At 34.5% G+C, this 15263-nt stretch overlaps 1 protein-coding gene across 4 annotated transcripts in view; it reads right to left on the bottom strand.

Moving 5' to 3' along the window:
- Positions 1-15263, bottom strand: part of PCDH7 (protocadherin 7) — a 268788-nt gene that overhangs the window by 120752 nt on the left and 132773 nt on the right. Inside the window, exons 5-6 of one of the 4 annotated variants that reach the window (XM_071807385.1) lie at positions 8514-8594; positions 1211-4028 (exon numbers count right to left, since the gene is read on the bottom strand). The exons of the other annotated variants lie outside the window; for them this stretch is intronic. Coding sequence (XP_071663486.1) covers positions 8557-8594 — 38 coding nt within the window. The 3' untranslated portion in view covers positions 1211-4028; positions 8514-8556. Of the gene's footprint in view, positions 1-1210; positions 4029-8513; positions 8595-15263 lie in introns of those variants that run through there. 4 annotated transcript variants of the gene reach the window in all.

Here is a 15263-nt window from a genome sequence, read left to right as displayed (position 1 = left end):
CATCTACAAGGATGATTTAACATTGTCTTAAGTAGTGTTAGTTATTTCTTCATGCATAACAAAAGGGTAATTATTCTTTAAGTCTACTAAAACATTCAGCAAAATGATCTGCATTATATTACTAGCAATAGTACTCCTATACATCACATTAAAGCCAGTTATTGCTCAACAGATTATTTTTCCTAAGTACTTAAAATACAAACACTTCTCCAAATTCTCTTGAAAACTACTGCATTCCATGAAGTTAAGACACAAAAGGCCTTTCAAGAAAGCTGCTGGAGCAGTGAAAGCTTTGTAAATTTCTTCCCCTTGCTCCAGACACTAGATATACTTGTTAACAATGAAAAACCTATTGGGAAAACAAACAAACAAACAAACAAACAAACAAAAAACCAGCAAGGCTTGAAAACGGTCAGAGCAACTCTGTCTGAATTAAGCCTTGCCAATTCACTTCTAAATTCAATAGGACATGCATGTAGAGCTTAGCCTATTTATTACATTCTTCTCATCTCTGAGGGAAAATATTTAATATTTATTTATTTGACAATTATGTGCTTGGAAATCACCATGAATATAGAGATACTTGGGATGATGAGAAAAGTCAGGGTAAAGGTTGAGCTGAATGAAACTAAAGCTTGGAAGTAACATACCTGCAAGTTGCAATTGTCAGCAGCTTTCCCTTTGAGAAGCTCACTGATTTTATGAAGAACTGACTGTGGCAGAGCTGAAAGTAGAACCTAGACTCTCCATCTCCAGTATCTATTCCCATTCATGCTCTGAAACAAATTCTTAAGTTGGACTCAAAGGTGGCAACAGTTTATTTCTTGCTGACGCAGCATGAGGCAACTTCATCCTCTGCAAAGATCAGTATTTGGCTACCTGAGGTGCTGATTAATCACTGATTAATGTTTTGCTTACCACTTGAAAAAGAGTATCATTTTATTTACTTGCAAATATTTTTCCAACTTTTCATAGTTTAAAATCTATTGTTTCAAAAAGAAGCCTTAAAAGCATGTCTGTTTTTATTCTCTCATTTCACCAAAGGAAGGGTCTTTGCAAGGCCATTCTGCTAAGATGATAAAAAAATTCTCTCTGCTTAGCTATAGCAGTAAACACAATGACTTCAAAGGCTAAGTTCAGTTATCAGAGATCAGAAAATACACAACAACTTGCGTAACATTCTATTAAGAAAGCTGAAGAATACACAAATAAGTTGTTGTCTCTATGCTTTCCTTAAAAATAATTTTAAAACTATCCTAACATTTGTCATTCTTTGTAGGTTGTATTCCAGTGACCAGAGGCTTGAAAGGCCCAGACATCATCGCAAATTTTGTCAGGTTTTCCATGACAAAGCTCTCGCTAAGGTCAGTAGCATTTCGTGTAATGCTAAAGGAGAAAAAGTCACACTCTTTCAAAACTGACTGTATACGTAGCTAAGGCTGAGGGAATTAAACAATACAAGTGATCTTTTGCAATAGACACATGGCTTCACCAAGGGGAAGTCATGCTTGAACAACCTCATCACCTTTTATGAGGACATAACAAGGTGGATGAATGATGGCAGAGTGGTGGATGTGGTCTACCTTGACTTCAGTAAGCATTTGACACAGTCTCCCACAGAATCCTTACAGCTAAACTGAGAGCCACAGATTCATGGTCAATGGTGCAGAGTCCAGTTGGAGGCCTGTATCTAGTGGAGTGCCTCAAGGATCAGTACTGGGGCCAGTATTATTCAATGTATTCATTGATGATTTGGATGAGGGAATAGAACGTACTATCAGCAAGTTTGCTGATGACACCAAGCTGAGAGGAGTGACTGACACGCCAGAAGGCTGTGCTACCATCCAGCGGGACCTGGACAGGTTGAAGAGTTGGGTGGCGAAAAATTTAATGAAATATAACAAGGAAAAGTGTAGAGTATTGCATCTGGGTAGGAACAACCCCAGGTTCCAGTATAAGTTGGGGAATGACCTATTAGAGAGCAGCGTAGGGGAAAGGGACCTGGGGGTCCTGATGGACAACAGGATGACCATAAGCCACCATTGTGCCCTTGTGGCCAGGAAGGCCAATGGCATCCTGGGGTGTATTAGAAGGGGGGTGGTCAGTAGGTCGAGAGAGGTTCTCCTTCCCCTCTACTCCACCCTGGTGAGACCACACCTGGAATATTATGTCCAGTTCTGGGCCCCTCAGTTCAAGAAGGACAGGGAGCTGCTGGAGAGAGTCCAGCACAGGGCAACAAAGATGATTAAGGGAGTGGAACATCTCCCTTACGAGGAAAGGCTGAGGGAGCTGAGTCTCTTTAGCTTGGAGAAGAGGAGACTTGAGGGGCGACCTCATTAATGTTTTCAAATATATAAAGGGTGAGTGTCACAAGGATGGAGCCAAGCTCTTCTCAGTGACAATCAATGTTAGGACAAGGGGTAATGGGTTCAAACTGGAACACAAGAAGTTCCACTTTAATATGAGAAGAAACTTCTTCTCAGTGAGGGTGACAGAGCACTGGAACAGGCTGCCCAAGGAGGTTGTTGAGTCTCGTACTCTGGAGACGTTCAAAACCCACCTGGACACATTCCTGTGTAGTCTCATCTAAGTGTTCCTGCTCTGGCAGGGGGATTGGACTAGATGATTTTTTGAGGTCCCTTCCAATCCCTAATATTCTGTGATTCTGTGACTATTGCAAGAAAATTTCTAAATTTAATTATCTTTACTAATTATCTCAATGACTACAGATTTTTCTTCTGTGCTTCCCAGAGGAGTGTCTTGTGGCACATGAAGAAGTTCCAGCTTGCAAATTTTTGTTGTGTTTGCTAAAGTCACTTCTCTGGGAATTATAAGAAACAAACACACAAAATTTAACCCTCAAGTTTTATGAATGAAGCACAGAAATATGGAAAAAAAAATATATGAAGGTAAATAAATAAAACCTTACAAGTTTGTTTATGTTTATATGTTGTTTGGAAGTTAATCTATTGTCTGTTTTTCTTATGGAGGCTTTCCATTACTTCTGATATTAATATTCTATTATATATGTGAGCAACTCAAGACTTCTAGGATTTACACAATGTATTCCAGCTTGCAGTTAGTATTTGGTCCAAAGTGTTTGGAATCAAATAAGTATAAGGGTTTAGATATTTCCTACAATTCTACTTACCTACTGATGGCAGTAGTTACAACCTAGTCATCTACAACCTGTAAATAATGGGTTGCCCAGTTGAATAGATTCTACTTGCAGTGATTTCACTATGTCCCAGTATAAAGTGTTAGTTAAGAGAAGAGCAGTTGCAAAATAGAGGGCCTTAAGGATGGAACTATATTTAGCTGTTTCTAAGGGTTGTAATTCCCTTCTTTACACAGTTGCTATAGTAGTGTGGATGCAGTTTTTATCTCCTTATAGCTGAATCTCAGAAATACTGTAGGCTTCAATACTTTATCCCTTGTGCAGATTATATATAGTTCCTGGGGAACTACAGTAGTGACTCATAGCATTATGTTAAGGCAATTTTAGTCCTATGTAAGATGTGGAAAGATAAGAATAACGAAGATTTAGACTGTCTAAATGACTTTATGTTTTAACTGCTTTAAATGAGTAACGCCTTTGGGATTAGTAGTGAAAGAGAAGATGCAGGCAAGTCCAAGAAAGCCTTCTCATTGCTCAAGGCATTGGAAATTTTGAGACCAGATTATCAAGCATAACACAGGGATTCACTGCTCTCCAAGAATATGTCAGTGAAAACAGAAAAAAAAAAACATTTTAAAGGACACTTTCCATTGGGTTTCTTCATGTTTGATTGTCTTCTCAAGACCCATTTGGAAACTACATTGTATACATTTAAATGCATGTATAAGTATATTTATAAATTCGAACACGACGGGAATATTTATTAATGAGGTATTCAAGGCACTGGGAAAAACACAGAACAAGATGATTTCAGTAGACGCTTGTGAGAGAGATTAGTGAACCAATATGGTTAAATATAGGAAAAAAGTTTCTTTCTTCAGGAGCACAGAATTGGTTGAAAATCTTGAGACTAGGAAAAAAAAAAAAAAAAAAAAATTATTCCCTTCTGTTTTCCACCCTTTCTTGGCAGAGAACAACTGAACTTATTTTCAGCTAATAGAATGCAAGCACTCCTGAGTTTCACTACTATAATATGCCATTACTTTCTAGGAGGCAACAGAATTTGTAACTGTAACAGCATTATAAAACCAGTCTCTGTTGAGGTGTTCTGAACTTGAAGGAGTCCCTTCATTGCAGAACATTTAAAATTAGGTTAATACAAGTGCTAGGAAATATAGGAACCAAATCTGTTTTGAGGCTTATGTCCTGACTAGTCTCCTTCACTACTATTATGTTTAATAAAACTATTTTACTCTATTGTTCAAATTCAATCCTGGATGGATCTTCTATTCCCACGTAGAGCTAGTGGTGATGGGAAGTGTCAGGTTGTGAGCAGAGAGAACACTTTGTCTGTGATATAAATCCAGCCAAGAGAGTAGAATTTGGCAGCCATTGCCATTCAAAAACTAATGGGCTTTGTGTCAGCTCCTTTTTCTTTAGTTGTTTTTAGCTATCCTCTTTCCTTAGCTGACAGTCTCAACCAGGATGCTTGTTAATGCTTTTGGGGGCATAAGCACCTTTGCAGTAGCCAATATTCTACAAGTGCTAACTCATTTTACACAAGCCACTTAACTGCCACCTTAGTGTAATGACTTTCTATCACTATGAACCTGGGCTTAATTCAATTCTTTTACTATTTTTCTTCACAGTAATAAACAAATCTGTCTTGTCAGTACAGTTTGTTTACTTAGACCCTTCTGAAAAAGCACCTTCTGAAAGTCAGTTATATGTGGTACGAAAAACAACAGTAAAAGATAGAGAAGAGCTGTGTTAGAGAAAATATTTTAGTTTTATAACCACCTTAAGTTCCTCAGTTAAGATTGCATTTATGAAGAAACTTCAGGATAAAGTCTTTATATTCTGGAAAACTTTTCCATTTAAAATTCATATCATGAGCAATAGCATGTGGGACTCTACCTGGCAAAAGCTAAAGGCGATTGTTTCTTTTTGAAGAGAAAAGCAAGAGAAAAATATTCACTTATCTGAACCCTTGGGGGCATCCTGAGTTTTTCTGTATTCTTCCATTACTATTTGTGAGATTAGATCTGAGTGTGTCTCAAGTTTCTGTATCTATGCTCCTGGCAAGTGAGCTATGCCTCTAAGGAACATCCTTTGTTAGGAACAGTGCATTCTGGCAGTATAGAGCCTGTCCTCTGTATTGCCATTTATAAAATCTAGTATGTATTCTTCTTTGACTCTCAGACTATCTTGCTTCATCAGGATCTGTCCATGAATCAGCTTCTTATGCCATTGTTATTTCCCAAAGTTTAACTCTGCAGATGTGGTCATTTCCAGTACAGGTGGAAACAAAGGGTGAGAAAAATCAATTCTACGCATGCCCTTTGTGTACCATCAGGATCTGAGTAGGATGAATCATTAGTGCAGGTTCCGTAGGACTTGTGAGTTACACTGCACAGGTTCCTTGCATATTGCCAAATGAATCAATCACCAATTTTTCAGTGCTCCAGGACAGGGAAAATATTTTCTTATATGCCTTCAATGTCGTTAAAAAGTTCCATTCTCGTGTTATTACAAGCTTTCAGAAAGCATAAAACCTTTTGGTATGTGTTTTTAAGCAGAAGATTCGACTTTAACTATCTTTGCTCACTTCTTTTTTTTTTTCCCAAAAAACATTATAACTGATTATTGAAACTGCATTAAATACAGTATCTTAATCATGCTGTGGGGCATTAAATCAGACATCCTCAAACATAACTAAAATACTTAGATTGCTTGCATTTTAAATATCAGCATATGTAATAATGTCACTCCTGGTTACTCCTGTTTTGTCCTCTTAACCACCCTGCCCCTGAAAAGCTTTAGAAACCTAGAAAACAACTGAAGTTAACTATGTCATTGTTCTCTCATGTACTTGAACTGTGGCTCTGTATAAGACAGCAGAAACAAACACATTTCCAGAACTGTCAAATCTACTGGCATGTCACAATAATACCTATATTATTATTTCAATGCATGGCAGAATATAAAAAGAATGATAGCACAGACTATGTATTTCAGTAGCGGGAAATGAGGGCAACTGCTAATAGAATTACACATTGAAAGACATTAATAAAGTTACATACAATAAATACTTAAATTTATTTCCCAAATATTCTGTTAAAGAAAACAAAAAGTTTCTATTTTCTACCTAGAGAAGTTTCTGTTATTACCTGACACCACAGATCTCCTTGCATTTTCTTCATAATAAAAGTTTGCAATGTCAAATTCCGCTGACAGAAGTTACTTTAACATCTCATGATAATGTAAACGACATTGCACTGCCCCATTCTTCTCTTCAAAGGCCATATGTATTAGTTATGAGTAAAATAACTGTACCTAAGAAAACAATCTATGGTGCAGCTGAAACAGTTTAAAGATAGGAGAACAGCAAGGCATGCTTTTTAGTTCCCTGAGACTTAATTTAAAAAGCCAATTTCTCCATGGACTCTATTGGTCTTTATGGCTTTATTACAACCCAAGAAAAGGGCAGAAACACCCTTGGATCAAGAAAATAAATCTGCCATAAAACCATTGGAAAAAACAAACAAACAAACTTTGGTGCAAGCTTGTCCTATGGCTTTTTACATGAAATTTTAGATATGATACACTTTGATTTTCCTTCCCTTGCTGATGAAATAATGCAGATTGCTTAGTAAAAGAACAAGTGCCCCTGGAGGGCTCCTTAGGGTTGATTTGTTCCTTAGATATAGGAAAAACAAGTTAAGACAAGCAAGTTGGGAAAGCTGGTATGGACACGTTTTTTTGTTTGCAAGAGAGCATGCAGCTATCAAAATAAACTAACTCCATCAACACTGTTCTTCCTTCAATGTCTTTATATTTTACTTCTCCTATCTTCTAAACAGAAATTTACACTCATGTCTTAATTTCAATAATTTTATATTGTAGAAAGAAACACAGATTTGAATGATGTATAAAAAAATATATATTTTTTAATTATTATTTACTGAGAGGTGTGTTTGTCCTTTCCATAATTCTTAAAAGCAATATGAGAATGGACAACTCTTTTAACATGAATAGATCAGTCATTGATGTGAATTTATTTCTAATATCATGTTCTGAGTTAACTGCAATATAAAGTTTATAATTAGTATTATTAGAATTTAGTAGTACAGTCTAAAGTAAAAAAAAAAAAAAAAAAACGAAAATAATAATAAAAGGCAGATTACTAAAATACATTTTCTCACATAATAAATGTTGACTTTGATTTTTTTTTTTGTCTCTACATAAAAATTATGTTGGAGTTTAAAATCTTTTTGTTAGTGGTGGTGGAGGTTTTGTTGCTTTTGTTGTTCCTTGTTCAAAAGAAGTCAGTCTCCTCTGAAATTTTATTTGAAATTACTGTCCTAATAAATTGCTTAATTTCTTAAAAATCTAATATTTGTCTTGTTCTAGCATATGGCATGATTATTTTTCTAGATATTCAACCATTTGACCTTCACATTGAATGCTATGATCTTGCTGAGGAAAAAAAAAAAAAAAGAAAAAAAGCATATATAGGTGATACTATAGTAAAATTCAGAAATACTTAAATGTCTGAATTTATATTATGCTGGCATTAAAAACTCTCATCCTGAAAGAAGTTGTTGCTTTTCTCTGGAAAGCAATTACCTCATATAAAATAGAATTTTGAGAACTCTAGATGTCATATTATGCTTGGGCTTCTAATTGCTTTTAATACCATTCTGTAGATTTTTATATACTAACCTGACATTAATATTTGCTAAAAATCATAATAAATACACCCACTTCCTTTCAGTCTTTTGTTTTTCAGAATTTATTTATTTGTGTTTTCCTGTATAAATTACTTGCTGTTCTCAGGAAATGAAAACAAATACGAAAGAAATACTTCCAGAGACAACAGCAAAAATCATTATGGGTAAAAGCAAAACATTCTGATTACAAAATTCATAGTTTCTGGTCTCTGCCAGACTAGCAAATTTATTTTTCCTTTGTCCAATCGAAGACTAATGAAACACACTATCACTTAAAACCCCTCATTAGGAAAAAGAGATATTAATAGGTGTACACCCTCTAATGGAAACTGGACAAATTTGTGTATATAAATCCATAAAGGTAATTAAATTATCTGTATGTGGCTCAAGGAATCTGAGTCGCAAACTGTCAAGATATAGGAGAATACTTGAAGGATGAATCAGTTTATCTGTCCTGCCATATTTTTCCCTGAGCATCTTATTTTGGTCACCAGATGATCTTTGGTCTGACTCTATACATTGGCTGGGTTTCCCATTTATAGGATGCATTAATAGCTCTGTGGAAGTCTGCCACACAGGAATGCTGCCAGGACCATGAACCTTTCTAGATCATTATTAGACTGAAGAATTAAGTTATGTAGCAACTAGATAAGTAGACTTACTCTCAGAATTCACACATCAGCAGTCAAAAGAAAAATATGATCTTCAGGAGACTTTTTTGAATTGTTTAGATAAGCTATAGGCTGAAAAAAAAAAAAAAGAAAAATTGCAATTTTGGATGTAAAAAGAAATGTAGGATTGAGTCTTTTTATCTTTTTTTAATATGTTTTTTTATGTTTTGTCACAGTGAACCTTACATTTTAGAAATCTATTACAAATTACATAATTTTAAAAAGAAACAAAAGACAACACTGTAAGAAGTGACTTGACTTAGATGTGAAAATGCAACAACTTATGAAACTAGTGAAGATATCAATAACTCAGGGTAATATCTGTATACACTTACTCCACTTTTACTCAAAGTTTTAATATAACAGGATTATTTTATGACATAAACGGGCACATGCCAGTTTATTACATTTGAGATTTGAATTTGTTTGCAGATTTTTAAAAACAGATTTTTGTAAGTGTTATGATTCCTTTAGGTTCAACTGTGTGGTCAATTAGACATGCTCTTGTCCCTTCAGTGCAAGTACACACTTTTTGAAAGTACAATCAAATTTTTGTTCTGAATCAATAATTCAAACTAGATGTTTAAAAAAAAAAAAATGGACTCAAGGAAAAGATATATTTTCTTCTCTTAATTTCATCAGTCTTTTTTTTGCATATCAGCAAAACTCCTCATGCTTTTAAAACGTCAAACCCAAAGCATAGAACTTGTATGAGAAAGACAAAAGTACTTAGATAATCTATTTTCTATCAGTAGTATATAACAAAATACTGACATTTGATGCAATAGATATTATTAGTAGATAAATTGAACAGTAGTTGGGAATCAGCAACAGAGAACTACTTGTATTTTTCACTGAAATGGAGAAGAAATACCCCTGTAAGGGACTACTTTTGGATCTTCATTATAGTTGAAGATTAGAAGGGACAGGAAGAACTAATGTTGTCCAAAAAACTGAAGAAGCTGTCATTAAATGCAAATAGAAAACTGGGGAAATAGAGCATGCTGAAAGGGCTCCTCTGAACTGTGGGAAAATAAATTTCTGTTTGACTATCTGCATTAGATTTTTTCCAGGAAAGTGGCCGCCATGGAGGCAAAGGTTGCTAAATGTTCCATTGATAACCAGATGTCTCTTCTTCCTTGAGTCTGTAAATTTTGAAATGCATTTTGTCCTCTGTCTGCATTCAGGAATCCAACAGTATCAAAGGGATTTCTGCAGTCTGCATCAGTGGGAGGCAGCCTGAGCTAGCAGCTGGCACGGGGGACTTGGACAAAAGCCTAACTCCACTAAGTCAATAGCAAAACCTTCAATTTGGTGTCCAAATTATTACTTTTTGAGAGGTGGGCAGTGTTTGGATCAATTATCAAATGAAAGATCAATTCATAGCATGACATTGGATATACTACTTCACTTTTTGATGATTTAGTTTTCCACTTTTTCTTTTAGTATATTCTTTCATATCCACCTCAGTGAATTGATTTAAAATTCATAGATGAGGCAAGTTATGTAAGTGCAACTGTCTAGATCTCACGAGTATTTGCAGTACGGACTGACTCACCAAGATGTGTACGTGTGTGCACACCCACATGCACATATAAGCCCCTCCCCCACTGCTTCAGCCTAGCAGATATAACTGCAGGAATGATTCTTTAAGAATCCAAAGGCTTTCTCCATTTTCAGATTATTAACTAAAAGCTGATGGAATGTAAACATGGACTTCCTTCTCTAAAGGTAATAAAAGAAAACTAATTCCTAGTAAATGGCAGTTCAAGTTGCCTGATCTCAACATACTGCTTTTACAGGTGATGAACAATATAGCTGTATGTATTTTATTTTTTAAGAGTAGGATACTAAAATCAGGAGTGGAGGAAGCAATCTTGTAATATATCCTAAGAAAAAGAGCCATATCCTAAGAAAAAGATCCTATGAAGCACAAAGGGAATTAGAGCACATACAATGGGAAAGCAACAGAGAACAGCAAGAGAGATAACAATGGTATTCAGAAAATCAGAAAAAAGCTGAATAATTTTTTTAAGCTTTGCTATCATTGTGTAGGGGTAGATTTCCAATGCCAAAATCTGCATTCTTTCTTTGATTCCAGCAGATCCAGCGTATGTTCTCTGAGCTGCCAAAATCCTGATCAAGATGAAAACAATTCACAGCAATACTCAGGTATATTTCATTAATAGATATCGTGCAGAAGTTGTTGATATTTCTCTGGAGAGTTTTGGAAAATAAAAAGGTAAAGAGAGAGGACATAAACAATATACTATTCTGGTGGCTTCAGAGAGAGTTATTTCTGCTCATAGTTGCCACATATTTGATCCTTTACTTTGCATAATGCATTTGAAGTACAATATAAACATTGAATAGAAGATAAAATAGCACAAGCCTTAGTGCAATGATATATAATGCACAATCTAAAATAATTGCTCATCCTTCTGCAGGATGTTATTAGCCTAATAAAGTAAAAATATATATCAGCATTAGGAATTTGTAACACAATCAAAGTACAATTCCCTCATTTCTATTGTAAGGATACATGAATAACACTTCAAAATGCAAATAACTCTTAAAGAAAAAATACCATCTAGTTTTGAAACTTAAAGTATTACTGTGTATATAAGCTAGCAAACCCTATATTTCTCTGCTAAAAGAACTCACAAACATATGGGGTGAAGTCATCTAAAGGCACATGGAAAATTATTAAAAAGGAAAAAATCCAAGGAGGAAAACAGCCAATGTTCTTCCCAGCCAGGTTCAGTTGCCTTACATAAGACTACACTAGTATCACAGGGATCCCTGCGCAGTGTGTCTTTTGTCTCAGAAACTGGTTTTATTTTCCTCTCATCACATGCCTTTTACAGATCTTATCAGAATGCTCCATTATTAAAATAAACCCGCTCAAGACATAATCCATCAGTGAATATGTATGTGTTCCAGAGCCTTATCCATATATGTTGCTAGGTTTACAGAATTCTGAGTTCTTTGTGTGCCTAATTGTAGGTTAGGATTTATGAGCAACAAGGATAAGAGTTCTTATATATATGTATTATATAGTAATTCGTGCAGCACTTTCTAGAATTTTGGGTTCATGCATGAAGGGGAACATTTAAGAAAAAGTGGATGCAGCAGCATTGTAAGGAGAAACAAATGAAAAAAGGAACTATAAGCATGTAATCGCTACATTGAAAACCTTTACTGACTAAACCTCTCAGATGGACTACTTACATTAACATTTTCAGGACACAGTTTTAAAAACAAAATTATTCACATGCAATTTTAGGACCTGAATTTAAGAGAACAGAACATCTGAAAATAATGGGAACTGCAAAAGTATAATAATTCTGTGGAATAAGTCAATGAATGTCTGGTTTGCAATGTTTACAACAAGGCCATTTAAGTCTTCAAGAACATTAACCTGTGTTATTTGCACTGCAAAGGGAAATGGATTCTGTAAACATAGTTTCTGTAAACTAATGGACTCTGTTTAAATTTTATTAGCATTTTAGTCCAGAGAACAGACTAATATTCTATCTTAGAAACAAAAAGTGCTCTTATAGATAAAATTAATTACATTTATTATATGTTAAAATTCATTTCACATTTTCAAATCATCATCTCACATGCCATGAACCCCTTCCCTAGACTCACAGTGGAACTTTGACACTCATGGTCTAAATCTGAAGTTGTCATTGCGAACACAGCGTATTACCAGCCTGTACGAACTGAAATAATGCATTTCTCCTTGCCTTTTAGTTTGTGTGTCAGCCAGAGTGGAATTTAACTACTAATTTCTTTGCAGAAATCAAGTAACTGAATTACAAATATACTGAGCTCCTTTTCAAGCTTTGCCTCTTACTTACTCTGACTTCAGACGTGTCACTTAATCTTTCTTTACTCCATTTCTCCCTGTTAAAACGGAAGATGTAAACCATTCCCTTATTTTCCTTCTTTCACAAATATGACTCCTCTTCTCCAATCCTTACATTTTGATACTGAAACATTGCCTAACTTAAAATACTTGGCTGCAGATCAAATATATGTTCATGTAGGAATACCTGAGCTAGCTTTAACGCAGGTATCGCAGGTGTGCCAAATAGTCTACCTATGACTGCACGGAAACAAATCTCCAGGGAAGAACACATGAACCAAAATGTATAGTGCTGCTGTTTCACCACTATAGGTATTCTAGCTAAAATAAACCAATAAAACTTATTAGGCTACTATACATATAAATATAAATAAACAGTAAGTATAGAGAAATCTGAAAAAAATTGAACATAATGAGATATTTCTAAGAAGGCTGCGACAAAAATGAGAGTAAGCTGACAGAACCAGGAGAATGGACATGAAACAGAACAACAAAAGGTCTGCTTACACATCATATGTGGAGTTAATAACATAGGAATTAATATGAAAAGGCTGCATTGTCCATTCCTCAAATGGTTAAAATACACCTCCAGCTACCCCTACCTACATTGGTAGAAACAGAAGTTCATGGAAATAAAAAAGTAACAGGTACATGATGATTAAAGACTGAAAAATCTAGGAATACATAATTTATAGGAAAGATAAATTATAAGAAAACATAACAATCCACAATATTGTAAAAGTAGCATGGAATAATTCCATGTTCTTTCTCATAATGATAAAAGGAACAGTCACTGAAACTGTTAAAGAAAAGAAAAGAAAAAAAATGTAGTCTTCAGAGGAATTTCCCATTGAAATATATCCTTCAGGCCAGTAACTTGAAGAGAGTTAAAGATTTGTGATAAATTAGGTCTTTTATTATTGTTATTACTATTATTTAGAAAATAATAATTTAGAGCACATGCTGACTATTAACTCTTAGGAGGATAGGTAATTCTGGAAGTATCTGCTGCAGGAACTTTTTTTTAACTTTCTTCTGAGATATATGTTATTAGACATAGTAAAAAACAGAAGGCTATGACTAAAAGATCAGGAAACTCATTTACCATGGTAATGTCTTTACCCTTGATATGCAAATACCAACGTAATAAAAATGTTCTTGAGAAAATTATTGTGCAATTTACATTAAGACTCTTCCATTCTAACAGCAAAATTAGAGAAAGCTGCACATATGAGTAGAATTTCCTTGTAAGGAAAGCTCCAAGGGCAGGGGATAAATTAACTCAGAAGTTACTTCTGGTTCTGCAGATTTTACTAATTAAAAAGATCTTTGCATACTGAATTTTCACAGTCAATCTGCTAACATTTCTTTTTTTCTTCCCCCCACCCCTTTTTTTTTTTTTTTCTCCTGCATCTGACACCACAGCTAATCATCAGAACAAAACTTCAACCTACATCTGACAGTCATGTAGGCTGGTAGGTAATGTACAGCATATTATAAGAATACCATCCACCTTACCCTTTTTTTTTCTTTCCAGTATTTTATCCTTGCCTGAGAAAAAAGGAAGGAGACCTCTTAACAGCAAACAGAAAGTTTTCCTATTTCCTTTTTCTGTGAACTCAGCCTTCTTACATTTGCTTTAGCTGTAAAAATTACTTGCTTTCCCTAGTCACCTTAGTTTGCAAAAAAAAAAAAAAAAAGTATCAAATATATCAGAGGGTTTAACATACTGTGCTGAAAATTATCATTTCAAACTTTAAAAATGAAAGGCAATCCAAAGCAATTAGTTATAACTGCATTGTTTCACACCAAGTAAAATTAAATGGTAAATATTTGAAGTAATAACATTTAATAACTATGTTTCCAAAGTTCTGTTTCCATGGAAAATCTGCATGAAAATCCAGTATAAATTCTGATTAAAACTTAACCAAGCTAAACACTGCAGATAACCTAAATTCCAATTAAATGTGACAAATGAACAGTTGACAGATTTCAATTCCAATTCTATTTCTGTCAGAATTATCCATTAATATTGCAGATTATCTTATTAGAATTTGAACAACACAATTGTGCTTAAAATAGTTACAATACAAGTGGACTTCAGAATCAGATCACTGAAAACTCTCACTGAAATGTCAAATATTGCTTATATGAAGGAATAAAAGTATATTCCATCCTGTTCTGTCATTATTTATAGATTAATGTTAACAAAAATTTCTGGAGGCAGATGACATGTCACTGTTGAAATCTTGTTTTTAAAATGTGACAGTAAAATCCAAAAGTCTGTAGAATATAATTTTCATCATAATGTCACCCACCTTTCAAAGGTCTCAGTTCAATGCTTTTTAAAGGAGAAGGAGCTCCTGACTACTATATGCAAGTCCTGCCATGCAATTAGTTTCCTCATGATAATTTTGATTTTGTTCACTTATTCACAGAATAATACATTTGTCCAGCTCTATGTTTCTACCTATTCTAGCTATACAATACTATTTTTAGAAGTGAATCCAATAGATTCATCCTACCAAATATAGTTTATCATTTTTCAAAAAATCAAAATAATGTCTAAAATATTTAAATTATTAGAATGTAATACCACTTTTTGCATCAGCACAAAAACTTAAATAAACTGGTTTGCTTTAGTTTTTGGCACTGCCCAAGCATTCTCCATTTTCAATTACACTTCAGTAAGTATGATGATTTTCACTGGATAATGAATATATTAAAAATCATCTCCAAATGTGGCTCTACAGTTTTCCCAATATGGTTCAGGCATACTCCATGTTAGTATGCTTTCTGAACTCAGAATTTAATGTTTAGCACTCTACTACACTGCTATATGTCCAGGGGAATGAGAAAATTGTTCA

This window comes from Patagioenas fasciata, chromosome 4, assembly GCF_037038585.1.
Source record: "Patagioenas fasciata isolate bPatFas1 chromosome 4, bPatFas1.hap1, whole genome shotgun sequence".
Lineage (NCBI taxonomy): Eukaryota > Metazoa > Chordata > Aves > Columbiformes > Columbidae > Patagioenas > Patagioenas fasciata.
The sequence above is the reverse complement of the archived record's forward strand: the minus strand, read 5'-3'. Positions and strand labels throughout refer to the sequence as shown.